The 27597-nt window shown below is 39.6% G+C and overlaps 1 protein-coding gene across 8 annotated transcripts in view; it reads right to left on the bottom strand.

The window, feature by feature from the left end:
• Window positions 1-27597, bottom strand: part of OFD1 (OFD1 centriole and centriolar satellite protein) — an 83781-nt gene that overhangs the window by 10968 nt on the left and 45216 nt on the right. For 2 of the 8 annotated variants that reach the window (XM_063601927.1, XM_003805693.4), the window contains exons 1-17: window positions 27199-27589; window positions 26936-27034; window positions 25604-25804; window positions 23369-23437; window positions 23251-23281; window positions 17777-17881; window positions 15837-15973; window positions 15339-15512; window positions 12757-12863; window positions 10922-11041; window positions 8846-8919; window positions 7031-7122; window positions 5513-5702; window positions 4490-4620; window positions 3836-3947; window positions 1563-2168; window positions 1072-1198 (exon numbers count right to left, since the gene is read on the bottom strand). In XM_063601927.1, the coding sequence (XP_063457997.1) occupies window positions 1072-1198; window positions 1563-2168; window positions 3836-3947; window positions 4490-4620; window positions 5513-5702; window positions 7031-7122; window positions 8846-8919; window positions 10922-11041; window positions 12757-12863; window positions 15339-15512; window positions 15837-15973; window positions 17777-17881; window positions 23251-23281; window positions 23369-23437; window positions 25604-25804; window positions 26936-27034; window positions 27199-27210 (2387 nt within the window). In that variant the 5' untranslated portion in view covers window positions 27211-27589. Of the gene's footprint in view, window positions 1-1071; window positions 1199-1562; window positions 2169-3835; window positions 3948-4489; window positions 4621-5512; window positions 5703-7030; window positions 7123-8845; window positions 8920-10921; window positions 11042-12756; window positions 12864-15338; window positions 15513-15836; window positions 15974-17776; window positions 17882-23250; window positions 23282-23368; window positions 23438-25603; window positions 25805-25985; window positions 26175-26935; window positions 27035-27198; window positions 27595-27597 lie in introns of those variants that run through there. The other 6 variants (XM_003805694.4, XM_063601929.1, XM_055106477.2 and 3 more) reach the window with 5 other exon arrangements.

Below are 27597 nucleotides of genomic sequence, written 5' to 3'. Positions count from 1 at the left end.
AAGAGTACAAGGTGACAAAAAGCCTTTTGTGACTCAAGAAAAGGCTCTACAAAATTCCCTTTCTCTGTCTTGTAAATAGCTCCACCTCACCACCACCACTAGGCATTGTTTTCAGCAATTAATACCTGTTTAATCAGTTACTCCTTGTAACTATTTCATGCTGTGAAGTAGGTACTACAGTTGTTAATAAAGAATAATGTTGTACTCTGAATGCTATTCCTAGGAAATAACCATAAAACATTTCTGAAAAAAAATTCTGCACACTATCAGCATGAACCAGATGAAGATGCAACACCACAACCTTGAGTGAGCAAAGCGCCCTAACTCAGCATATGTGTGTGTCTTATCCTTCCTTTTGGCTTATCACAAAAAAAAAAAAGCTTTAGGACTATGACAGGCCCATGTGGCAGAGAACTACATTAACATGCAGATGCCCGGGATCGAGCCTGGAGCTAAGGAGTCAGTTCCCTCTGCTGTGGGGCCCAGGTATGGGTAGGAGTCTGCTCATGACTCAAATCATAGCCTGGCTGACCCAGTGGCCTAGTTTCTAAAAACATCCACTCCTTCCTGTTTCAACAATCATACACCAGAGCCCGCTACCACGTTTGAATTTATTTCAATGATATGCAGGTCAGAACCTTATCTGTTTATATTTCAATGCCAAAATATTTTAAAAATGACCTTTTAATGATGTGTAAAATTGTTCCAACTTTAGAAATAACCTCCATTTGTTTGCTTTCAGATTTTGTACATTTGTTTTTTATCTTAATAAACCAAATCTATTCACAGAACTAGGAAGATGCTTATTAATACCAGATTGCATGGTCCATATATCAAGTTTAGCAAATAAGCATTATCCACTTATTTGCTAAAAGCAATCTTTTTCCCTCCAGGTAATTTAGATGATTCTCAAAGATGACATATCATTTTGCAATCTGATTGCAAATTCTATACTGCCACGTGATCTATAATAATTATCTCAAAAAAAAAAATCCCAGTAAAACAAGTGAAGGCTGACAGAGCAAGTAACATTATTCAGCTGAAGCTAATCAATCAGAACGTTATACTTACCCCACTTTCTGCTCCGGAGGGCTGGAGACAGGAGGGATGGAGAGGCTGTGCCTAGACTCAGTGGGTGATGGTAGGGGCATTCTGTCAGGACAAGGACTGGGGGAAGCAATGTGTGATCTGCCCAGACCTAAGGTGCAGAAAGAACCAAGGCAAGAATATTACCAATTGCACGGAGAAGATACCAACGTGGTTTCTAAAGAGCTCTATTAGTTTGAAAATAAACTGTTATCCTCACAAATAGCCAATTATGATGCATAAGATCCACAAAACTCATGATTCAAGCACCTAAATTAAATTGCAGTGGCAATAATAAAATGCAGGAAACCAACAGGCAGCAAAGGCAAGGCAACTATCACTCTCTAAACAGCTCTGTGTGCCAAACACTAGACCTTGCCACTCTGGCCCGCTGACCCTCACGGCAACCCTGTGTCGTGGGCAGGGTGGCTACCCAACTCCAGAGCACCCCGCAACCCTTTGTGCGGGTGGCTTACCTCCCAGATACATTTCACTTTCGAGGCTTCTTTTTGCTTTTGGAAGGGGTGTGGAGGAGAGGCGTCTGGAGGAAGTGCCCCCGCGGAGCCTCGAGGCTGCACTGCCTGTCAGTGCTTCCACGACGTCATTCCTTTCTTCAAGTGTGCCCACTTGAGGCTGCTCAGAGACAACTCTGTCCTCTCCAAAAATATGTCTTTCCGGGGAACTGGAAGTAATGTTTTTGAAGGCTTCCAGCAAGTGCAGAGATGGTGGGCTCTTTGCTGCTAGTGGGCTTTTGGCAGAGTTTTTAATGACTCTCCGATGGTAACTTCTGAAAGCCTTTTCCAAGCGTTCGGCCTCTTGCTGAAGCTCTTTGACCCTTGCCTTAGTATTGGCTACAAACTCAAGCTCAGAATCAGGGGAACTACCCTCCACCCATGCAGTTGGATAATTTGTGATCCTTGATGCAACCATACGTGCTAGAACATTTTCCTGTTTAAAAGGATTGTTCAAGAAATCCCCGCTTATCTCACCATTGCAAGGCACCACATTGCCATTTATTAATCCATTGACAGAACGATCGATCACAGACTGCTTTGGATTGCAGTACACTTCATTCTCTAGGGCTGCAGGGTACAAAAAGCCAATTTCAGAAGTAAGTGGACAAGGCAGAGAAGAAAATATACTTGAGAATATTATTTTTTTGAAAAATGGAAGAGAGTAATAAGGACAAACTTGCACTATACAGTTTCTGAAGCCATGGTAACGATAACCACTAACATTTACTGAGAGCTTATTGTACCAGCTACAGCTTCGTATGTCTTTTGTAACACGATATAATTTCAGAATCCATTATGCACAATTTTGAAAGCCACAAGGCTCTGAGAACTGAAAATTTATTCATAATTTATTTGGTGGCAAAGCCCAACCAGACTTGAACTCATTTGGTTGAAAAGTTTGACCTGAACTGATGTAAACCCATTTATAATCTTTATTTATCCCAGCATGAATATTCATACAGTTGACTGCAAAATAATTAATGTGCTTTACTATAGGATGCTGTTCAGAACTCCCAGGGCTATTGCGAAATCCACAGCATATGGCCCGAGTTTCATATAAGGAAGTGAGGACCTGCATTCACAACAACACTGTGGTCAAGAAACTCTCACTGCTCCCATTTTACAGATGGGGGACTAAAGCTTACTGAGGCTGGGTCACACGGTTAGCAGGTCTAAGAGCTACTGGGCTTTCCTAATGCAAAGCCAGTGCACCTGCCCCTCTCTCCTGCAATGCCTCCCCGTGATGCTACAAGAAAGAAGCTTGCCCTCGGCAACACATGCATGCGAAAGAGTTCTATCCTCATTCAACTATTTTTTATTGATAGGAGACTGCTATGATTTCAGCTGTGAGAAGTTTCACAAACAGAACTGAAAGAAAATGAGGAACAGAAAAAAGCAGAAACGAGTAGAGATAAAAATAAAACAAGTGCTGGTAGAAGAGAGCAAGGAGCTGATGAGGAAACAATGCAGGTGGGAACAAGGAAGGCTCAGACCCAGTTGAACTGGTAACACATACGTACTTTCTTTGAACTTGAAAGCAACTGAAGAATAAAGTATCTGAACTTTAATATCCTTCTTACGAAGTAGGAAGGGGCAGAGATGCATCCACAGTGAAGACACAATAATAAAATGATACCAATAACCATTTCCTGAGTGTCTTTTATGTCCCAGGCACTGGACTGAAACCCATTTCATCTTTTTCATCATGGCTCAGTAGGTATTATTATCCCCATTACAAATGAGGAGACTGAGGCCCAAGGAAGTTAAAGTAACATGCCCAAGGTCAAACAACTTCAAAACGGGTCCAAAAGAAGAACAGTTCTCTGATTCTGAAGGCAATATTCTTTTTGCTAAACCACCCTGCTTGTCCTGTATATTTATATATCTATCAAGGAATCCGTAAAACTACTGAATTGGTGTTAACATTGGGGTAACAAATAAAAAAGGAAATCCTAGAATGAATGTGGGGACTTCTATGTTACCATCACGCCTTTCCTATTGGGGCATGAGACTCTCCCAAGCCATGAGGCACCTATGAAGCAAAATACTTTTGCTGATGATCCAGATGGTATTACCAAAATGGATAGGGAGTTTTACTTCTAAGATGACACATATTTCTATGGCTTTTCCCCTAAAACAATAATTAATATTCAATAAATTATGATCATTACATTTTCACAGACACCAGAAGCTTTATACATACAAAAATATTTATGGGTTAAAACGTCTCTAACCTGTCTGAGTTTGCTTCAGTTGCAATTTTAAATCGGCAACCTGAGTAGTTAAACTCTTTACAGAAGCTTTGTAACCTAGAATCTGGGCCTTCAGCTGTGCAGAATGCTCAATCTGAAAAGATTCAGAATAGGAAAAGAAATCAATGTAAAACAAATCACAGCTTGCTTCAAAAGGAAAAGTTCTCTTATCATGTTTGTACTCTTTTTGTTCTGCCAATTCCAAGAAGCTTTATGACAGTAAACAACAGGGTCCCTGTTAAAAAAAAAACACAAGCAGAACACACAAACAAGTTCTTCACCATCTTTTTCAGTCATATCAAAGAACTCTAGGGCATGCAGGCAGAAATCAGAAGACAGTGAATGTTTGTAATACTTATCAGGATGAGAATCAAGAGATAACAGTGGGCACCATCAGGCACTCAGAAAATTTTATGTTTAGGTGAGTTTGCTTTCTTCTCCATTTTATTACTATTACGAATATAAAGTCACGTTATCACTGCAGAATTTTCTCAGATGAGAAACGATACCTTTAGCATATTTGGGGGAGTAATGTTTGATGTTAAATCTGATTTACACTAGTGTGACTTGTGCCAAGTTTACGTAACTATGAAGTGTACTGGTATCACACTAGAACTGAAGAAGAGCAATACTCACTTCGTCTTGCAGTTGTTTGTGCAGAGCTTGCCTGCGGCTTTCGAACTCCTCATGCTCAACCACTATAGCCTTTTCGGCTTTCCGTAGTTCTTTCTGAAAGACTGCAAGTTCAGGAGCCGGCTGAGCTAGGCCTAAGAAGGTAAAAAAAAAAAAAAATCCTAGTCATTACCAACCTTAAGTTTTCTTATTTAACTTAACAAAAACAGTTAAAGGGGTTTTAAAGTGTTCTTTGCTTTGTACTGACTCAATAAATATGATAATAATTCTATTAAATGAGCTCAGAGCAATCCTGACTCTCAAATTTCACAACAAAAGAATTTAGTGCATGTTAATGCAAACTTTATTACCCCTGGAGTCCTACTCCAAGTAAAAGAACTCTTTCAAATTCTCAAATTAACCTGAAAGCCTGTTTCTCTCCTCTACTGTGCACAGAAGGAGCTCTCTATCTGTTCTACCTGTTGATGACAGCCCTGGGATCCAATATGATCTGGGCATCTGACAGCAGCAGTTGGGATCCAGGCAGAAGGCAGATGGCTCTCACGGTCAAGGTCATCTAAGAACCCTTTAATAAAGGTTGACTTATTCAGGGTATGCACAAAGGATGGTGGAGTTCCCTGGGTGGGCTAGTAACAGGGCCATACTGTTAGCGCTCCTTGGGCCTGGGGAATCAGAGGAGGGAGAAATTCTCAGCACTGGAGACAGGGAGGTGGTGCAGAGCACTTGGAAGAGGTAATCGCAGGCACTATGGCCTCATTTGGCCATGAGGCACAGTGGCCAGCCTAGGGCCACTGTATGTAGAGGCTGGTGTCCCCACTGGCCAAACCCAATCAGCAGTCAGAGGGCAAGGGAAGCTTTGATACCACCTAGAGGCAGGTTTGCAGAGTTTAATCCAAGAATCTTAATTTTATAAATCTTCCCAATGTAAGCCCCCTACCTTATACAAGTACAAAGCATAGTTTTATAATACTGACCTAATGCGAATTACTAAAACATGCAAGTCAGAAGAAAAGAAAAATAACATACGGTTTAGGAGACGCAAGTTTTCATTTCTACTCTCTTCCAGTTGTTGTTTAAGTAATTTATTTTGTGCCAGAAGCTCCAGTTTCTCTTCTTTTAGTAGTGAATAATCACTCATCTCTTTAACCTTTTCATTCAGCATATGGTTTTGTTTTGTTATTGCCAAAGACTGGGCTTTGACAGACTCTAATTCAAGCTAAAATTCAAAAAGGAAAATTTACATTTGAATAATGACTTTATAGTACTGCAAAAGTAAAAGCTGGCAGGCTCCTTTAAGCATGGTGTCACAATTTAATTAAGGTCACTAGACAGAAGTCTGATTCTCTACAATAAGACTCTAACTACAATAACGAAAATTATCTTCCGCCCTACAGTTGGGGCAGAACTTTTATAGGCCCCATCCCATGAAGCAAGTCCTTCTAAGATTATCATCCCATTTTCCAGAGGCAACCAAGAACCCAACAATAATCACACATCATAGCAATATATATTTTTTAAATATGAAAGGTAAGATAAAAATGGCTGAGCATGGTGGCTCACGCCCGTAATCGCAGCACTTTGGGAGGCTGAGGCAAGAGGATTGCTTGAGCTCAGGAGTTCGAGACCACCCTGGGCAACATGGTGAAACCCCATCTCTACTAAAAATACAACAATTAGCTGGGTGTGGTGGCACATGGCTGAAATCCCAGCTACTTGGGAGCTGAGACATGAGAATCACTTGAACCCGGGAGGTGGAGGTTGGTTGCAGTGAGCCAAGATCACACCACTGCACTCCAGCCTGGGCGAAAGAACAAGACTCTGTCTCAAAAAAAAAAAAAAAAGGAAAGAAAGGAAAAAAGATTCTGTAAAATGTTGTGAAGTGCTTCCCTTTTCTTAGTATATCTCATATTTGAGTAAAAAGCCTACAAAGTTCTCACATAAGTCACAGTTGCTAAAATAAATTTTATATACAAAATATGTTGTAAGTACCTAAAGTTCCAGCTTCATCCTTCAGACAGCAAGCACATGAATGAACAGAAAAGTAAAGAAGCAATGATATGTGAAAAATGTACCTCATTTTGTTTTAATCTGTAAGATAACAATGTAATGACAGGAATTTTGTTTACCTGCTGCTGATAGAAGGAGACAACAGGCTGATGTAGAAACTAATAGTAATGGCCACCTGCTATGAACTAGGCACATAAGTTAGCTTACTGAATTCCCTCAACAACCCTATAATGTGGAAAACATCCTAGTTTACAGCTCAGGAATCTGCAGTCACAGAACTTACCTAGCGACACACAAGCAGTTAGAGACACAGACAGGATGTGGGCAGGACTCCAGGACCCAAAGCTCTATCTACACTTTCCTATGTGACACTGACTGAAATTAAGAACTATTGAATTAACTTCAGCCAACACCTTCTTAGCCATATAAATGGCAGTCCAAACATCTCAACGGGATGACTTAGGATAAATTATGTATGACTAAAATTTCATATATTGCTTAAAATCTATTTCAAAAACCAACAAGCTTAACAATTACCTCAAGTTCTTTCACACGATTTACAGATTGATTGAGTTCCTCCTTTTTTGAATTAATAGCTATGAGCTCCTCTTGCAAATGAACAGCTTTTTCTGAAAAAAAGAGCCCACCAATTAAACACCATAATGTTTTCCTAGTGAATACAAAAGCCATTTAATATTTATGGCCAGTATGTCAGACCTAATGACCACTGTTTCACAATCCAAATAGCAGATGTAGCGGGCAAGTAAGAAATAAACCCTGTTACCCAACAGGTGATGTGAAGCTATAACTGTCATATATGTGGTGAAATTCCACTTGCTATACATGCTAACCAGAGTTATACCATCTGCTCAAAGCACAGGGCCCTAATACCCACAGCTCTTAACTTCCTTGAAGACAAAGATCTGTCTGTTACTATATTGTAGTTACTATTTTGTAGTTTTCACTTCATCTAACACAAGTCTATGTAGATATATTATCAAACCATAATTTGTTACATACGTAATGGTATTAATGCATAAAAGAAGTATTAGTCTCCACAAGATAGTAAAAGGGGCTGGGCACAGTGGCTCACGCCTGTAATCCCAGCACTTTGGGAGGCCAAGTCAGGCAGACGACCTGAGGTCAGGAGTTCGAGACCAGCCTGGCCAACATGGTGAAACTCTCTCTCTACAAAAATTAGCCAGGCATGGTGGCGCACACCTGTAGTCCCAGCTACTTGGGAGGCTGAGGCACAAGAATCACTTGAACCCAGGAGGCAGAGGTTGCAGTGAGCTGAGATTGTGCCACTGTACTCCAGCCTGGGCAACAGAGCAAGACTCCGTCTCTTAAAAAAAAAAAAAAAAAAAAAAAAGACAGTAGCCACACATTGGGTATCTGGTCAACAACAACTATCTAACCCTGGTTTCCTCCCAAGAATCTACTTGAAATTTCCACCAAAACTTCAACTTCTTGTTACAGCAATTTCCTAGGAATACATTGAAATGGGTCGGGCGTGGTGGCTCACGTCTGTAATCCCAGCACTTTGGGAGGCCGAGGCGGGCGGATCACGAGGTCAGGAGATCGAGACCATCCTGGCTAACACGCTGAGACCCCGCCTCTACTAAAAATACAAAAAATTAGCCGGGTGTGTTGGTGGGTGCCTGTAGTCCCAGCTACTGGGGAGGCTGAGGTGGAAGAATGGCGTGAACCTGGGAGGTGGAGCTTGTAGTGAGCCGAGATCGCACCACTGCACTCCAGCCTAGGTGACAGAGCGAGACTCCGTCTCAAAAAAAAAAAAAAAAAAAATACACTGAAATGTAAAACATCTGAAGATTGAAAAATTATTCAACTTCCATAGTCTCAGGCCAATGTACACAAGAGTTCAGAAGGTTATACATCAAGTAAAAATATTATAAAGCATAAAAATATATTAGAAGCAAAAGAAATAAGAAACTAGGTCACAGAGGACAGAGAAGTTAAAGTTTTCCGTAAGTGAAAAATAAAGTCTCTCATGGTTAGGAGTAATACGTACTTGACAGCAATAAGTTGCTGCTACGTTCTTGACAATTGCAGATTTATCAAAATATATGAAATAAAGTTGGATAAAATATCCATGATAAATCACTGGCCTTTGTGAATATACAAACTATTAAACATGAAGGTTCCTCAAAAGGCAGTGAAGACCATGATTTTTTTTTAATTTATAAAATTAAAATTACAAAAAATGTGTAATTTTGTATGAACAATGAAGTGTAAGCTGTATTTTTTAGAATACAGAAAAGACCCAACTTGGGAAGCTAATAACCTACAGCAGAACTGAAAAATACAGCTTATTTCCCCCCCAAACATCACCTTTATTCTTCCTTTCATCTTCAATCAGTCGATTAGTTCTAATGATGTAGTCATCCTTCAGTTCAAGTTGATACCTGAGAATCAGAGTGACTAAATATGAGCTCCTCAGTCATTTTTCTGGAAAGACTGTTATCAGTGCAGGAGCTTATCTATGGCACAGGAGCACCTGAGGGCGCTAAACATGACAACGTGTAAACTTCAAAGTCCTCAATACTAAAGCCAGGGATATAACCCCTGAACATAAAATGCCCAGTAAAACCCTTCCTTGATCCTATAAACTGGGTCCCAAAACTCAAATCACACAAAATGAAGCGTCGTGTTATCATAAGGTTACTTACTGAAAGCAATCACTTTTCAGTTGGTCTCAACTGACACAAAGAGCAAAGGGGTAAATTAAATTTACACAGCACACAACAGACTCAATCCCAAATGATAATCAGACAGTCACTTCCAATCCACCTGTACCATCTGCCCACCCCCAACCAAGGTAAGAACTTTTGTGCTCAGGGACTAAGCGCAGTCCTGAGAGCCAACTGCCAAGAGCATTATATCCGGATTAGCAATACCAAAAGGCACATTTTCACAGTTTCACTTCCCTTTCCCAGCTGTTACCAGCTGCCCTTTTGGTTCCAAAAGGAAATAGAAGCACTCCTGTGGCAAAGAGCCTCCAAACTCCAACACCTGCCAAAGTCATATGAGGATTCCCAAAGCCAGGCAGACACCATGCAGCCTGTGGAAGCTGTCACAATGACACCAAATAGTTCACTAGCTCCATAACTATGTAAAATTAACACACATACTTTAATTCATTTATTCCTAAAAATTCAGCAACTACAGACACTTCCATTTTAGCTATTTTAGTATAGAAACTGACACAGAAGATGTGGGTAAAATACATCATTTCAAAATCAATAGATAAAAAAACTGCCATATTTTTTAAAAATAGGATTTGTTTAAAGGATTACCTCAAGAAACCTTTGCAATACTATGTAATGGAATATCGATGACAAATTATGAGGAAGGCAATAAAAGAGGCCAAATAAGAAATGCCCAGAGCACCTGAGTTGAATCATTTCCTCGTGACACATTTACAACAAATATTAACTGAGCACTTTTTATGTGCCAGATGCTTTCCCACACACTGAAGAGAAATGTTACCACATGGGCATAATGTTGTAGCACTGAGATATTATTCACTGATAGACAAAACTCAGACTACAGAAAAGCCAAAGTTACCATAGTTGTCCATATTTTCCTTTCCCTATATCACTTTTTGCCTCACATAGTTAATTTTAGCTCTTTTGATTCTGGCTTTGCTGAATCTTGAAGGAATACAAGGCACATGTTCACTGACAAATACTATGACCACTAGTATAATTTATATATTGTCAGATAACCCCATCCTTGTGACTGTATGAGTGAGGTAGAGGAAAAGATAACTAAAAGTGGTTATAATTCCAATTTTACAGCTTATCAACTATGCAAGCTAAGCAAGTCACAAGGTGTCCTGAAAATTAAAGCAAATCACAGCCCACAATAAACGTTAGAGAAGCCATAAGAAGCGCAGAGGATGTGCTTCTCTGTATTTTTTTATTGTTGTTAATTTTTGAGATGGATTCTCACTGTCATGCAGGCTAGTAGAGTGCAGTAGCACAACTTCAGTTCACTGCAACGTCTGCCTCCCGGGTTCAAGTGATTCTCCTGCCTCAGCCTCCCCAGTAGCTGGGATTACAAGTGCCCACCACCACACCCAACTAATTTTTGTATTTTTAGTAGAGATGGGGTTTCACCATGTTGGCTAGGCTGGTCTTGCACTCCTGACCTCAGGTGATCCGCCCACCTCAGCCTCCCAGAGTGCTGGGATTATAGGCATGAGCCACCACACCCGGCCCTTATCTTTTAAAAACTATCCTAACTCAAATGCAGGAAAGGATTGACTGTATCGATAAAACTATGTTGTTTTTTTTTTTCAAACACTAAAGTTTGCCTAAGTTACAGACTACTTTGTCAGTTTTTGTTATGTTTCTACCAACTTAATTTAAACATATTAGTTATTTAAAAATGCTAAACAATTACTTTAGAAGTTCATTCTTGAGCTTTCGGTCATAGGTCTCCTCAAAACTCTTTATATTCTGCTCCTGTCTCCTAAGTGCCTCAGTTATGCTTTTATGTTTTTCTTCCTGGAGCTTCTGGTTCCTGAAATTAACAAAAATATAAAAAGTAAATAAACTACCATAGCTGAGCTAACAAATTTAGGAAAAAATCACATGTGTCTAGTTCCACAGACTAAAACTGCTACATGATATCACTACTGGGAAGTAGAAGGAAAGAGCCAGAAGTCCTCAGTGTATTTTATGAACTGACCTAGTTACATCATATCGAAACTAGCAGAACTGACTGTGCTTTGGGCTGAGGGGAGTGGGAGAGTCTCAAGAGGGAAGTGGTTTCTCACTGAAAATAAACACTCAAACAATGGTTATAGGTGATAAATAGCCAAAATCAATCCTGGGATGAAATAATGATATTATTAGTTACAAAGTAACAAGTAAGTGTACTTATGTGCTTAAATCTTCTATAATGCTGTTTCTAACTGTGGGATTTAATTAATTAGTCCATACATATTCAAGGTACAATATTTGTTTTTGTCATTTAATAACCAATCAGCTTTAGCCAAGTGTGGTGGCCCGCACCTATAATCCCAGCTTTTCAGAAGGCTGAGGCAGGAGGATTGCTTGAGCCCAAGTGTTTGAGACCAGCCTGGGCAATACAGAGAGACACTGTGTCTTAAAAACAAAACAAAACAAACAAAAAACCCTATTGATTGAATATTGAAAAAAGTACCAAAAGAGAGGGCAAAAGATAGATGGATCAATCAGGGCTTCCAAATACTGAAAAATAGAATGGTCTTCATAGTGAGACTTTAAATCAACCATAGCGCCAACTCCTTAGCCAGGGAGGTAGGTTCACGGGTGGTGAGATCCAGCCATCCTGAGAAGTGCTACAAAATGCTGACTAGTCTAAGAACAGGTAAAGGCTCTAGGTATTAGCTCCCTCTGCTGGTAATCTGGAAAGCCATGGAGAGGTAAACTACATTTATTTAGTTTATATGCTGAGAAGGAGGGAACAAGAGTAGAGAAAATGGAGGTAAAGGAATGATGAACTCTCTCCGCCCCAATTTTGTGCCTATTTTCTCTCTCTTGATCAATTTACCTTTTCATTATTGCCAAAAAGAGAGTAAGGTAGACAGAGAGTTGAAATCAAACAAATCAAGCCTATAGAAGTGAGAAAAAAACATTAATGGAGACAAATTATTTAATGAACTAAGATTCCTGGAGTATCTATGGGTGTCAATAGCAGATTCCCAAAGGAAGAGAAGGCTTATTGCACAAACTATAGACAGGTGAACTTGCCATCAATCCCAGGTAAGATCTCAAGGATGAAACATTTGTGAGCACTTAGAAAAAGTGAGTAACAAAGAAATGGTTTCACCAAGTACAAGTCAAGTTGGACCACCATACTTCCTTTTCTGAGCACACAGCTGGTAAAAGCTGCAGGCCTGGATATATGGAATTCAGTTACTATACATACACACACGGAACTATCAGATCTGAGGGACTGAATGTAACTGCAAAACATACGATCTGTTCCAGTATTAACAGCTTCTCCAAATAATCTGTCTGGTCTTACTGTAGCCTGATGATAGCATCTCATTCGTCTTTTCATCTTAATGTTTAATATTTCAAAAACAAAACCCCAGTGTTTGTTCCTCTTAATTTGTACCTTCTAGGTGATATCCCCTTTACAAATAAGAACTCTACTTGGCAATGAACATTAGAATATTTAGACATATATTTAGTAATTCTTTTTAATCTCATCATTCTGAATATCCAAAATGAACATGCATTACTTACAATTCAAAAGCTTCAACTCTTTGCTTCAGCTCTGCTTCTCTTCTTCTTAGCAAATCCATATCTTTTAGTAAAAGTTGCCTTTGAGCATAAATTTCTTTTGTTTCAATCTGTATAGAAAAGCATTAATTTTTAGCAAGCAAGCTAATGAAAGCAAAACAGATTTGAATGAATATACTGCTTCCTACATTCCAAAAAGCAAAGTACAGACATTTAGGATAACAATTTCACCTTCAAGAGATTCCGACTCAAGGTATACTTTTTGCGTATTCTAGTTGCATAAAAATTTACTCCCCCAATGACTGTTAAACTACCATTACCCTACAGTCCTAACATGCCATGTGAAATTTATGCTATTTAGTTCTTTAACATCTCTCAGTCCCTTATCTAAAAAAAATTTTTTTTTTTTTTTTTTTTTGAGACAGGGTCTCACTCTGTCACACAGGCTGGAGTGCAGTGGGGTGATCTTGGCTCACTGCAACCTCCACCTCCCAAGCTCAAGGGGTCCTCCCACCCCAGCCTACCGAGTAGCTGCAGGCACTACAGGCACACGCCACCAAGTCCGGCTGATTTTTTGTATTTTTGTAGAGATGGGGTTTTGCCATGCTGCCCAGGCTGGTGTCGAACTTCTGGACTCAAGCAATATGCCTGCCTTGGCTTCCCAAGGTGCTGGGACTACAAGCATGAGCCACCACACCTGGCGCCCTTACCTAAATTTTGGCAAGTTCCCCAGGAAGAAAAATTAAGCAAAATGTACATTCAGCAGTAAAACTCCAAAAGAATTGAATCCCCATGGTTTTTAGTGGTGGTGTCGTCTGAATGTTTCAGTTCACGGGTCATTCTGACTCAGAGTTAGCAAGCTCATATGAACTCCTAAAGAATGGGCCATCCTTCCATTTGTGTGTTCACAGAGAAAGAATTTACTAACTACCTATGACATGTCAAGCAGCATACTGGGAACTGGATATAAAAAGGTAGACAGATATAGTCCTCATCTCTAAAGACCTCACAATTTAGTCAGGGAGTGAGAAACAATCACACTAAGATGTGATGATTTTGTAACTGAAGTACATAAAGACTGATGCAGGAATGAGGCCTAAATGGGTCGCTCAGTGGGAGTCAGGGACAGCATCACCCAGGTGACATCCAAGCTGGGTCTTGAAAGACACTATGGTTTTTATCAGGGAGAGAAGGGGATGGACAGTCCAGGTGAGGGAATAAAGATATGGTGCTTCTTATGAGGATGACAATCTTCTTCAAAGCCTTCAGATGATCAGATAAATAAACAGGGATCTAGTCAGTCACCTATCTTGAAGGTTGAAGTTATTAGTCTAAACACAATCCAATCATCTCAAAGATATGTGCTTCTGACATTCATTTTTATAGCTGAAGCAAACCCAATTCCCAGAAATGCTATACAAAATTTTAGAGGGGGTGCCCTTAGCATTAAACAACTAGGTCTTATTGAGAAGCCCCAAGCAAGAGTGGACACTAGGGGGAAGCATTCCTACTTTCAACATCTGACAGCAGTAGTTCTGGATGTATGTTGGAAATAGTGCTGTAAATCTAGTTTGGTCTAAGACACGCCCTTGGGAAAGGAATATGATTTAAAGGAGTAGATCCAATCGTGCTTGCCAACATGGACTCCCTCTCACTCCTCACCCTCTCTGTCTCCTGTCCAGTTACTTTCTGGGGTGACAAGATCAAATGGTCACATGGATGACCCTTGTGGTGACTCCTTTACCCCAGGGACCTTCACCCTTGCTCATTTCCATGGCTCTCTCCAATGGCAGCATACTGCATTTGGTTTCTAGTCTCCACCTGAAACCTCATCCTGCAATTCTGTAATCTTGGACCATCCTCATTCTTCCACCTACCAGTCTATCCAGATCGAGTCCTTGATCACTGAGACTGCCACTCAACCCTCCCTTTCCCCCTAGGTTAGCAGCCACCTGCCCTCTCCTCTGCTTCCCTTCACTACCCAAGAGAGCCCCAGAATCTTCGATTAAGTAGGCTGCCTTTCTCTAGTCAAATAAGGCTCTGAAAAGCTCCACTTCCCAAGTATCTCCATCTTTCCACCCTCACTAAAAGGGACAGAGAGATACTTACAAATCCTCCCCAGAACTAGAACAGAAAACTCACTTACAAGCATCTGGTTTGATCTCTCTCAATTCCAGGCTCCCCCAACCACAGCTGAGCCCTCAGTACAGGTGATCAGTCCTCTCTGCTTTAAAGGGCTGTTCTTCCCTTACCCACAGGAACTACTCTGCACCTCCAATCTGCTCCTAAAACCCAAGATCTAACCCTCTAATCTGCCTGAGGAGATGGAGCTTATTTAGGGTGTGTTTCTCATAATCCCAACTTGATTGTTCACCTCCACAGTTCTCGCCTTTCCATCAGTCTCAGAGGAAGCAAATTGGTGTATCCTTTTCAAGGACCATCCTTCTATTTGCACTCTTGGCCCCAGTCCCTATTGCTCTTCTGGGGCCTTGTTCCATCAACTGTACCATCCTGTTGCTGGATCTCGAGCCAACCTACTAATAGCTGCAGGAAATAGCCACCCATAAAATATTTGTAAATACCACCTCTTGGTGCTTGTGAATTCTTTCAAGGGTACTCTTTTCCCGAAGAACGAGAGCTTCAGATTTTGCTTGACAAGCTTTTTCAAAATCATTCTGGAACATGGTTAACTCCTTTTCATACTTTTTTTTTGCTTCCATTTTAATTTTTGCTATCTCGGTATCTTTAAAAAACTTCAACTGCAAATTGATCACAAAAAATTAAAAATACCAACTATTATACTATAAAAACAGGAACAAGTTCTCTCTCTACATCTAGGTTTAACATTAATGCTCTGTCCAAATATATTTATTTCATGTTAGTTTTATCTCATTCACTGTATTTGTAGGATTCACTCAAAAGGCATAAACAAATGTCACCAGAAATTAAAAAAAAAATTGCACAACAGTACAGTATCCCATTCGTTATTAAAAGTTCTAGATATTTTCCCATATACCTATGGTTAAGACTTTAGAAGACAAACAAAAACATCACTCTTGTTTACAGTAACAAAATGTGTTTACCTTTTGACACATTTCTGCCCGAAGTTGCTCTTCTATTTCTCTCTTATACTCATTTAGCTTTATTTCTAAAGATTCGAACTTGATACGCTGAGGGTAAGCATCTGCAAACTGATCATCAATAAGCTGAAGCTTCTCAGCTATTAAAAAATAACACATCAAATTAGGACATAGAAACATCGTCAGGTGCGCAAGACGCCAGACCTCTGGTTCAAAAGTAAAGAGGATACTTAGGGGAAAGTGTAGGGATTATCTGCAACTTACTTTGAAATACAAAAAAAGGAAGGTGGATGAATGGATGGACAGATAAAAATGATGAAGCAAGTATAACACAAGTGTAATAGTGACATCTAGGTGGTGGGTATACAAGTGTTCACTAAAATTGTTTCAACTTTTCTGTATGTTTGAAAATGTTCATCATGAAATGTTAGAGGAAAAAGAAAGCCAAGAGTACAGTTTAAGTCAGAAAATACTGGAGTCTCTTCCTACTCTCTAACTGCTAAGGCAGAGAGCTCTTTATTGGACTCTGGTTAAAGCTGACTTACATATTCAAAACAATAACTTTAAAAGAATCAAAGATCACGTATATCAACCCCTCCCCTTTACAGATAAAGAACAAATGCTGATATAGCTTAATAAGTGACTACATGACAGCATAACCAGGATTAAAGTGAGGTCTACTGACTCTTTCCTTAGTCCATGGCCCTCAAACCAACTATTGATCAGAATCAACCACATAGCAAAGTGCAAATCTGAACCCAGAGTACAATCTCAACCGTGTATAACGCCCACCCAAAAAGTATGCACAGAGGGGAAAAAGGCTGGCAGAAGTAGATTAAAACATCGATAGTGTTTATCTCTGGTAGGGATGACTTTAGACATGTTTTTCCATCTACTTTTCTGTATTTTCCAGATGCTGTCCAATACAGGACTCTCCAGCCACATGGGGCCATTGACACTTCAAATGTGACCAGACTCAACTGAGATGTGCTTTAAATGTAAAAAACACATGAGATTTCAAAGACAGTGCAAAAAACAAATGTGAAATATCTTAGTATTTTTTATATTGAATATATGCTGAAATAATATTTTGCATGTATTGGGTTAAATATATTATTAAAACAAATTTCACCCGTTTCTTTTTACTTTTTTCAATGTGGCTACTAGAAAATTTAAAATTATGTATGTGGCTCACACCACTGAACAGCACTGCTTGATAATTAGCAAGTAATATGTTTCTAATTGAATTAAAAATACACTTAATTAAAGGCATAGTCATATAATACATTTTATGAATTATGAACTTATCTTCTTGCAAGTTACCATTTAAGAGTAAGGAAGGGCCAAGAAATCCATTAAGCATATCGTTTTAAACAGCTGTTTCCCATCTCTACTGAGCACGAAACTGACAGACAGCATGGTACTGCAGACCAGCTGGATAGTACAAAAAGCTCCAGATCATGGATGGGAGAACTTGGACTCCACTATTAGTTCTGATGCAGACTGAGTGTTTCCAAGTTGCTCTTCCTCTGAGGACCTCAGTTTCCTCAACTATAAAATGAAGTGATAAGTCACTGACTTCTCTAGTACTTTGCAAAGCAAGTAGTTTATAATCTTCTAACTGGGTGGCTGTAAAGTTAGACAAGACACGAGGAAGAACCTCCCAGTTAAGAGAAGTCAAACTCAACAAACAAGGAAGAATATGGGCCTTTGAATCCCTGCATGATTTGGCCAGTGTAGCCCTGGCATTCATGAGGCTAGGGAATGACACTGGAGAGCACTTCCTGGTCCCCCAAGATGATTCCAGAAATGAATTCCCTTGTTGCCTGCCGGCTGCATCCCTCCAGTTCAAGGAGCAATCACACAATATGGTAAATCAGATAATTTCCTTCATTCAAAATGAAAACAGCAGAACTGAAATTAAGAAAGAAGGCTATAATTACCCAGAGAATCTCTGTTAAATGTCGAACTTGTCTGAGTTTCCATATTACAACTCTCTTTAGCTTGATGATATTCTGCCAATTCTTTTAAAAAATGCATAAGAAAACCTAAAAAACATATGCATACAGTTTTGTTTCAGAACTTTCAACCACTGCTCAGTCACTGTTTTTACAATCTTAGTTTTAGGACATTATCATTTTTTACATTATATATCTTTCCTTTTTTTTAGAGACAAAAGTCTTGCTCTGTCACCCAGGCTGGAGTGCAGTGGTGTAATCATGGCTCACTGCGGCCTCGACCTCCTGGGCTCAAGCAATCCTCCTACTTCAGTCTCCCAAGTAGCTGGGACTAGAGGCGCACACCACTACCCACCACGCCCAGCTAATTTTACTTTTTGTATAAACAGGGTCTTGCTATGTTGCCCAGGCTAGTCTCAAACTCATGGCCTCAAGCAATCCTCCTGCCTGGGCCTCCCAAAGTGCTGGGATCACAAGCATGAGCCACTGTGCCCAGTCATATCTTTTAATAAATCTGAGAAAAGGCCTTCCCAAGCATGATACAGAACCTGGAAGGAATAAGGAGAAATATTTATCAATCTAACTACATAAAAACTGAAAACTTACATATGGCATAAAATAAAAAATAACACACTGGGAAAAATAGTTGCAATAATATGGAGGCATAACCAAGACTAAAGTGATGACATTTTCATAACATCAAAGAACTCTTACAAATCAGTTTAAAAAAAAAAATCAGAAAAATGGGGAAAAACACGGGTAGTTTGCAGAAAAAACTACATTGTCAAAGATGAACACAATTTTTAGATGCTGAATAAACATGAACAAAATCATAAATGCAAATTAATACAACAGAGAAACCATTATTTTCCCTATAACACTGCTAAGATTAAAACTTGTATAATGCTAAGTGTTGGCAAGGGAGTGGATATATAGCTATACTCATTCACTTGGAAGAGAAATTTGTCAGTGCTTATATATATTCGAAATGCATGTGCCCTTTAGTCATTCCACTTCTATGAATTTACACAGGTATACTTTCACAAGGGCACAAAGGGTGCACACTGCACATTGGTTACCTGTAATGGCAAAAAGCAAACAATAAAACAACCAAATCTCCATCAATAGGGAGTTAAATACATTATTTAAAAATAATTAGTCTATACTGCTACAGAAAGATACACTGGTGGATTAAAAAAAGCAAATTGCATACAGTATCTATGATATAATCCCAATTGATTGTGTTTTAATTACAAATACATAGTTTCAACCTCAAACAATTCTAGAAGATAAACAAGAAACTGTTAATTCTAGTTATCAGTGGAGTGAAACTGTTAATTCTAGTTATCAGTGGAGCGTGAGATTAGAGAACATGGGCAGAAACTGCTACTTTGCTTTCACTTTATATCCTTCTGAATAGTTTGAAACTTTGTTTTAAACCACAAGCATAAATTACTTAAGAAATGTTTAGTTTCTTGGAACTAAAAACAGTAGTTAGCTCAGCACCTTTTCCCCCACCCCCACTCCCTTCAGGAAGGGGATTAGATTTTGTCACAGTCTGCATACCATCCTGGGATCACCTGACCTAAATTTGCAAACATTAAGGTTCACTCTTGATGACATAAAGCTCTATGGGTTTTGACACTGGGTCTTTCATTCTCTTAACAGCGTCTTTTGGCAGGGTGCAGTGGCTCACGCTTGTCATCCCAGCAGTCTGGGAGGCTGAGGCGGGCGATCACCTGAGGTCAGGGGATCGAGACCAGCCTGGTCAACATGGTGAACCCCATCTCTATTGAAAACACAAAAAAATTAGCCAGGCGTGGTGGCAGGCGCCTGTAGTTCCAGCTACTCAGGAGGCTGAGACAGGAGAATCACTTGAACCCAGGAGGCGGAGGCTGCAGTGAGCCGAGGTCACGCCACTGCACTCCAGCCTGGGTGGCAGAGTGAAACTCCGTCTCAAAAACAAAACAAAAAGAACAGTGTCTTTCACAGAGATGTTTTTAATTTTAATAAAGTCTAACTGATCTACTTTTTTCTTTCATGTATCTTGCTCTTGGTGTTACATCTCATCACGAAACCCAAGATCACATAGACTTTCTACTGTTCTCATCCGGAAGTTTTATAGTTTTGCATTTTACATTTAGGTCTATGGTTCATTTTGAGTTAGTTTTTGTGTAAGGTATAATAAATAAGATCTGTGTCTAGGTTCATTTTTGCGCATATGAATATCCAACTGTTACAGCACCACTTGTTGAAAAGACTATCTTTCCTCTATTGAATTGCCTTTGCACCTTTGTTAAAAAAAAAAAAAATCAATTGACTATATTTGTGTGGATGTATTTCTGGACTTCCTAATTCTGTCCCCATTGATGTATATGTCTTATTCTTTTGCCAATTGCAGATAAGAATTTTAACTTCCAAAAAGCAAAGGGCCAATGTCCAAATTTTCTTCCCTCATCCAAATTTTGTGCACATCATTTTCTGGATATTGTCAGGCCTCTGAGCCGAAGCTCAGCCATTGTAACCCCCGTAACCTGCATATATACGTCCAGATGGCCAGCTAAAAAACCACAGAAGTGAAACAGCTCCTGCCTTAACTGACTGACCAACCTTACGACATTCCACCATTATGACTTGTTCTGCCCTGCCCCAACTGATCAATCGACCTTGTGACATTCTTCTTCTGGACAATGAGTCCCAAGATCTCTCCACCATGCACCTTGGGACCCCCTCCCCTGCTAACAATAAATAACCACCTTTAACTGTAACTTTCCACTGCCTACTCAAGCCCTATAAAGCTGCCCCTCTCCTATCTCCCTTCACTGACCCTCTTTTCGGACTCAACCCACTTGCACCCAAGTGAATAAACAGCCTTGTTCCTCACACAAAGCCTGTTTGGTGGTCTCTTCACACAGACACGCATAACAGATATCATTATCTCTGAAAGGAAAATTAGCAGTGGGAAGAATGGGTGACTAGAATCTAGGAGGAAAAGTACCAAGGCCATTCAACAGCTTAGCACCCCCTGAGCATAGATATGGTAGGATAAGACCATAGGTCTGAGTCAGGAGACAGACAACGGTTAAGTACACAATATCTTCCTACATGTTTTCTGTTAGCTAATTAGAAGACACCAATTTTTAAAAAAATGTTATCTTACCAGGAGCTATTTTGTTAGCTAAGAGTTCTATCCAAATTTTGGCACTAGGATGCCTGACCTATCTGCTACTCATAGTTTTTCTGGCTTCCAGAAATTTTACTGGGATGCTAGGTGAAGCTGGTAAGGGCTGTTGGCCAGATGTCTTTCTGAACCAGATGCATTTAAAGAGACTGTGTAAAAACTATTTTTTTTTTTTTTGAGACGGAGTCTTGCTCTGTCGCTAGGCTGGAGCGCAGTGGCGTGATCTCGGCTCACTGTAACCTCTGCCTCCTGGGTTCAAGCGATTCCCCTGCCTCAGCCTCCCAAATAGCTGGGACTACAGGTGCACGCCACCAGGCCTGGCTAACTTTTTTTTTGTATTTTAGTAGAGACGGGGTTTCACCATGTTGGCCAGGATAGTCTTGCTCTCCCGACCTCGTGATCCGCCCACCTCAGCCTCCCAAAGTGCTGGGATTACAGGCGTGAGCCACTGCGCCCGGCCATGGAAAAACTACTGTTAAGGATAATGTATCTATAGTAACTACATAGATTTTTTTTTTTTTTTTTTTTGAGATGGAGTCCAGCTCTGTCACCCAGGCTGGAGTGCAGTGGCGCTATCTTGGCTCACCGCAACCTTCGCCTCTCTGGTTCAAGCGATTCTCCTGCCTCAGCCTCCCAAGTAGCTGGGATTACAGGCACTCACCACCACGCCTGGCTAATTTTTGTATTTTTAGTAGAGATGGGGTTTCACCATGTTGGCTGGGATGGTCTTGAACTCCTGACCTCAAGTGATCAGCCAGGTTTGCCCTCCCAAAGTGCTGGGATTACAAGCATGAGCCACTGTGCCTGGCCCATAGATTATTTCTTAATATCCCTTCAAGCCACAAATTTCCTTTTGAAGTAATAGTTAAGCAAAAGATACTAGCTATATACCTCAGATTTATGCTAATATGGTAGTCACTATGCACGTGTAGCTAATTAAATGTAAATTAAAAATTCAGTTATCCAGTCACACTAGCCACATTTCAAGGCTCAAAAGCCACATGAGGATAGCAGCTACCACATTAAACAGCATAGATACAGACATTTCCATAATCACAGAGAGTTACACTGGACGATACTTAGAGTACAGAATATAGGATCATTTACCATACTGAACTTCAGTAGAGATGGTCTAGTTTGCGGGCAGTCCAGAATATCTTGTGCTCCAATTTATTTATATTCTGCTAACATTACTACCAAGAGACTTGGTGATTAAGTCACAGACTTAATGGCTGGCAGAAAATAAGTATTCAAATGATTAAGTTCTAAATGAATTGGCGAATGAATGGATGAATAAATGAATGTCCTTGTGGGGATGATAGTGCAGGCAACAGACAAAATCCAAGGGTGTACCAACACAAAAGGACTATTACTAACAGATTATTTTAAAAGACCTAAAGAATAACTATGCATCAAAGCCAAGTTGCCAGCTTATGTTCGTGCTACAAAGCCCATCATCAAGTCTAACCAATGGCCTGAAACCCACAGTAGTTATGGACTCTATGAATGGCTATTATCAAGGCCAAAATTAAGGCAACTTATTAGGTCTATATAAACATTTTTTTTTTTTTTTGAGACGGAGTTTTGCTCTTGTTGCCCAGGCAGGAGTGCAATGGCGTGATCTCAGCTCACCGCAACCTCTGCCTTCCGGGTTCAAGCGATTCTCCTGCCTCAGCCTCCTGAGTAGCTGTGATTACAAGCATGCGCCACTACGCCTAGCTAATTTTTTTGTATTTTTAGTAGAAACGGGGTTTCTCCAGGTTGGTCAGGCTGATCTCGAACTCCCGACCTCAGGTGATCCACCCGCCTCAGCCTCCCAAAGTGCTGGGATTACAGGCGTGAGCCACCACGCCCGGCCTGTATAAACATTTAAGAACAAAAGATATATAACACATTACTGAACACAACTCTCATTCTTTAAGGAAATATTAATACATCTAATACCCTACCAATTATACTTGAGAGGGATACCTAGTATACAAAGACACTTGGCCTAAAAGTTGTTTTTTTTTTTTTTTTTTTTTTTTTGCAGAAATATTCCCAACAGTGGGTATTTTTACAAACAGTATCTTTCAGCCTGTCTGTAGGGCCTTTGATACTGTCTGCAGTTTTTTTATTTGAATATCTAAAAGTTATTACAAAAATGGAAATATAGGGAAATCAAATAATTTAAATCAAATTAAATTTTACTCTTCTCCCTAAAAATTTGCTTCATTCTTTTAGAGGAAAAAGTACATAGAAAACTGTTGCTGTTCTCTACAAAGATGACGGCTCCTACCTTTTTGATTTTCTTTATCAGATCCTGAAACCTGTTAAAAGAAAATATTTCACTTTTATTCAGCTATTCAGTTATAATTAACAAACCAAAGTAGATTACAGAAACTAAGCCATCTTACCAGTGATTTGTAGAGACTGGAAGTAGGGTTGATTTTAATGAGTTGTAATAGATCCTGCATAGTAAATACCTTAAGAAAAAACAGGTTACTAAGTAGACATATTTTTATATCAGTGTTTAAATGATAAATTAGGATATGTTTCTGAATATGAAATTAAGAAACATCCTTCAGATTAAATAAGATTATAACTATGCTAATAAAGCAAATTTCAAGCTCTTTCTTACACTGTTAAATAAATTACTATAAACATATCAAGGTCAAAAGGATAAAATATCTTTATCATCTAATTAACTTCTAAGTACTTCACATCAAAGATGATATGCCTAACAGAAATGTTTAATGCCTTACAGATGACACTGAAATATCTGATGAACCAATGAATACATGACTGAGTTCCTGGGTCATTCAATTACAATTTTTAAAAAAGTATTGTTTAAAAATGTAAATAGATTTTTACTGTCCTTAAAACCGTAATTAAAATGTACTTAAAATATTGTTAAACAGACATTTTGGGTAGCTATTAAAATATATTTCTACTACAGTATATATCATTCACTATGTCTGCTCTGAGAACACTGATATTTGTTTTCAATTGGTTTTCCTTTAAAGTAAATATTCTGCATGGGCATTTTACATTAGTAGAAACCGTTAAGTTGTATGAATGGGATTAATTCCTGCTATATAATTGTATTATTGACTATTACACAATAAGTAAAAGTATAAAGTGATTAGAAAGTTAGAGAATGATGTATTAAAAATGAATTCCAGGCCAGACACGAGGGCTCATGCTTGTTATCCCAGCTCTTTGGGAGATTGAGGTGGGCAGATCACCTGGGGTCAGGATTCGAGACCAGCCTGGCCAACATGGTGAAACCTCCTCTCTACTAAAAGTAAAAGAGTTAGCCAGGTGTGGTGGTGGGCACCTGTAATCCCAGCTACTTGGGAGGCTGAGGCAGGAGAATTGCTTGAACCCAGGAGGCAGAGGTTGCAGTGAGCCAAGACTGCGCCATTGCACTCCAGACTGGGTAACAGAGCAAGACTCTGTCTCAAAAACATAAATTAATAAATAAATTCCTAATGCTAACAAATAAAATTTGGTTGCTTATGAAGAAATGCAAATTATTTTTCATTCAAATACTGTACTAAGCTTGTGTCACTAAAACTTTGGAATATGAAACTTTTGGATAATTACAGAAAACACAAAGAAAGTAAAAACATATGACCACCACCAAGAGTGAAATTTATTTTATTTTTGAGACAGTCTCGCTCTGTCACCCAGGCTGGAGTGCAGTGGCATGATCTCGGCTCACTGCAACCTTCACTGTAAACTATGGCCTCTGGGTGATAATGACATGTCAGGGTAGGCTTATAGATTGTAGCAAATGTACCACCTTGATGCAAGATGTTGACAGTGGGGGAGGCTATGAGTGTGTAGGGGCAGCAGGTATATGGCAATTCTCTGTACTTCCCACTTAACTTTGCTGTGAACCCAAAACTGCTCTGAAAAAATGAAGTCTATTTAAAAAAAAAAAAAACACGCACATATCCACAGGGAAAGTCTGCTGTATCTGCCTTTAAAATAATAAAGTAGTACTAATGTTCAACAGTAATGGTGAAGAAATATAGTTAAAATAATTAGAAAAGTAGTTAAAAAAAAACAAGTGTTTTTAATATTTGAGAACTTTACAGATTTTTTAAATTACGTATTTCTCACTTATCTAATTACAAAGAAGAGAAACATCTGAAGAAACTAGTGCAGGAAAAAAAGAGCTCATGTTAGAGATCTAGATTTACCACCCTGCATTGTCACTTAAAAGTTACTTGATGTTGGGCAAATTGATTCACCTCTCCAGAGTCTGGTTCCTCATCCGTAACACACAAAACATCTGCAGTGTGCCTATCACAGTGCCAAGCTTACAGCAGACATTCAGCAGATTGGCAGAGTCTTATTAGACAAGATAGAGGATAGATAGATCAATTATAGGTCTGAAACATTTAGAGATTCTATACATCACTGTTTTACGTGAGACTAAATGAGATGCCAAGAAATTAATTTCAAATTTAGTACCCACTTGTTATATAACAAATATATTATGTGCAGGTACAATGTGAATTCAAAGAGGAAATAGAAATGGACCTAGTCGAGGAGCACTTAGCTATCATACAGCACTTTACTGTCAGCAGAGGAAGAACCTGTTAATAAAAACTTCAGAAACAGAAAAGGAAAGACTTTACCTTTTCTTTTGCCAAACCACTTTCTGGAAAGAAAACAGAAAGTGAATATTCATAGCCACATCTTTGTAAGTGATCTGCCACTAAAGAGTTAGAGGCGCCTATTAAGAGGGAGCTCCCTTCTACTGAAATGGACCGAGGCTGCAGTTCTCCACTCAATACAGGGTGCATCAACTCATGAATTAGCTGGTTTCGAAGTTGTGTCTAGCATAAAATAAAAACAAAAATAAAAAAGAAACACAAGGGAAAGAAATTTCAGCAGGATTGTTTCATTAGATATATACACAGATGAGCTACATTCACTGGAAACTTTCCTTCTATTTCCATAATGGTTCTAGATCCATGGCCAGAAGTTAGAAACCTTCCCCTGCACACTTTGTCTTACCCCGTGAGACAAGCAGTCCAGTGGGTTCTAGAAAAAGCTTTCTTTCCCCAGCTTCCAAATGAAACGGGTGGTTAGCCAGATCCGCTTGCAGACTCATAACTTCACTTCCCTAGAAGCCCATTTCAGCAGCTTACGATTGGGATATTAAGTATAGGAAAAAATTCTGCCACTTCATCACACCTCTGTGGACTGTTGGAGAATATAACCAAAATATTCAACAACAGGGGACTGCTATATACATTACAAAAATATCCAAAGATAAGCCTGTTGCCACTGAAAATGAAGATTTCAAAAAACTTTTAAGGAAACAGGGAAATGCTCACCATATAATTTAAATTTAAAAAGGATACATACACAGGATATAGCTACATATTTTAAACGTAAAATATGCTTTTGAAATGCATATTTCAATGAAAACACGTTGAGCTAATCCTACTCCGGGCTGTTAATCCAAATATAAAGCATACTAATAGGTATTTTCTGCCCAAACTAAACATTCATACATTTCAATATAGTTTAAAGATGAAATTTTTCATTTCCCAAACTATTATTAAGCAGTACACTAGTATTTTCTATATGGTGTCAATGTCCTTCATCCAAATGTATTACAAACCCACTTATTAATTTAGGAACCTATAAGCCATATTTATAAAACAAGCCTAATCTTACTGTGTTCATTATATAAATATTTCCTTCTCCTATCTTATTGTCAGTTCAATTAATTATTTGAATATGCTCCTTTAAGACGACTCAAACTCAACATTTTCTCAAACATTTTCAAGAGACTGTAATGTTTCAGGATACAGAGTTATTCGGGAATATAAAAATGTAATTCACCAATACAATCTATGTATCATACGATTATTAAAACCTAAACCTTGATTGAATTTGAACTACCTGTTACAGGTTACACTTGTAAAAGTTGACACAGATACGCCTAAATCCGATACCTTGAGTGTATCCAGTATACCCCGATCCTTAAACGTCTGGTATAGCTTTTTGCGCAGTTCATCTTGACTCAACACATCAGCCACGGTGAACATGTTGGACTGAAAGACAAAACGGTTACAGGTTACCTGCGGGGCAGAGGGAACGTGAACGTCTGAAAACAGACCAGTGGCCTCCGGGGAAGCCATAAGAGGCCTAGCGGCGAAAGTTTAACGAACACAAAACAAGACTTTATTTCCGCCCGAGAAGGGGCAGGTGTGTCTACCTGCGCCATCATCAGGCGTCAGCTCCCTCCGGAGCCCGCCTCGCTCGCCCCGCCGCGGCCCGAGTTTAGTGCCCAGCCCGGGCGGTGGGGCCAAGACGAGGGGGAATCCCTGCCCTCAGAACCCTGCCTCTGTCCCGAGGGTTCGGGAGGAACAAAGGTGCTGAACGTTCTCTGCCTCGCACTCCCAACTAGGTTTCCTAGCAAACACGCGAGCGTCCTTTCTTCGCGGTTCTGAGGCAAGGGCGAGGACCCAGGCACGACTCAAAGGCGGCTGGAGGGCGGGGACCCAGACACTAGGGACTGAAGGCAGCGAGGAAGGACCGCCTCACAGCCAGTCCTGCAACTTCCGGAAACCTGCTAAATATAGCCTTCCCGAGCTGAAGAGCTACGGCGCATGAG

Source organism: Pan paniscus, chromosome X (genome assembly GCF_029289425.2).
Source record: "Pan paniscus chromosome X, NHGRI_mPanPan1-v2.0_pri, whole genome shotgun sequence".
NCBI lineage: Eukaryota > Metazoa > Chordata > Mammalia > Primates > Hominidae > Pan > Pan paniscus.
Note: the sequence above shows the minus strand (reverse complement) of the source record. Positions and strands in the feature narration are given on the sequence as shown.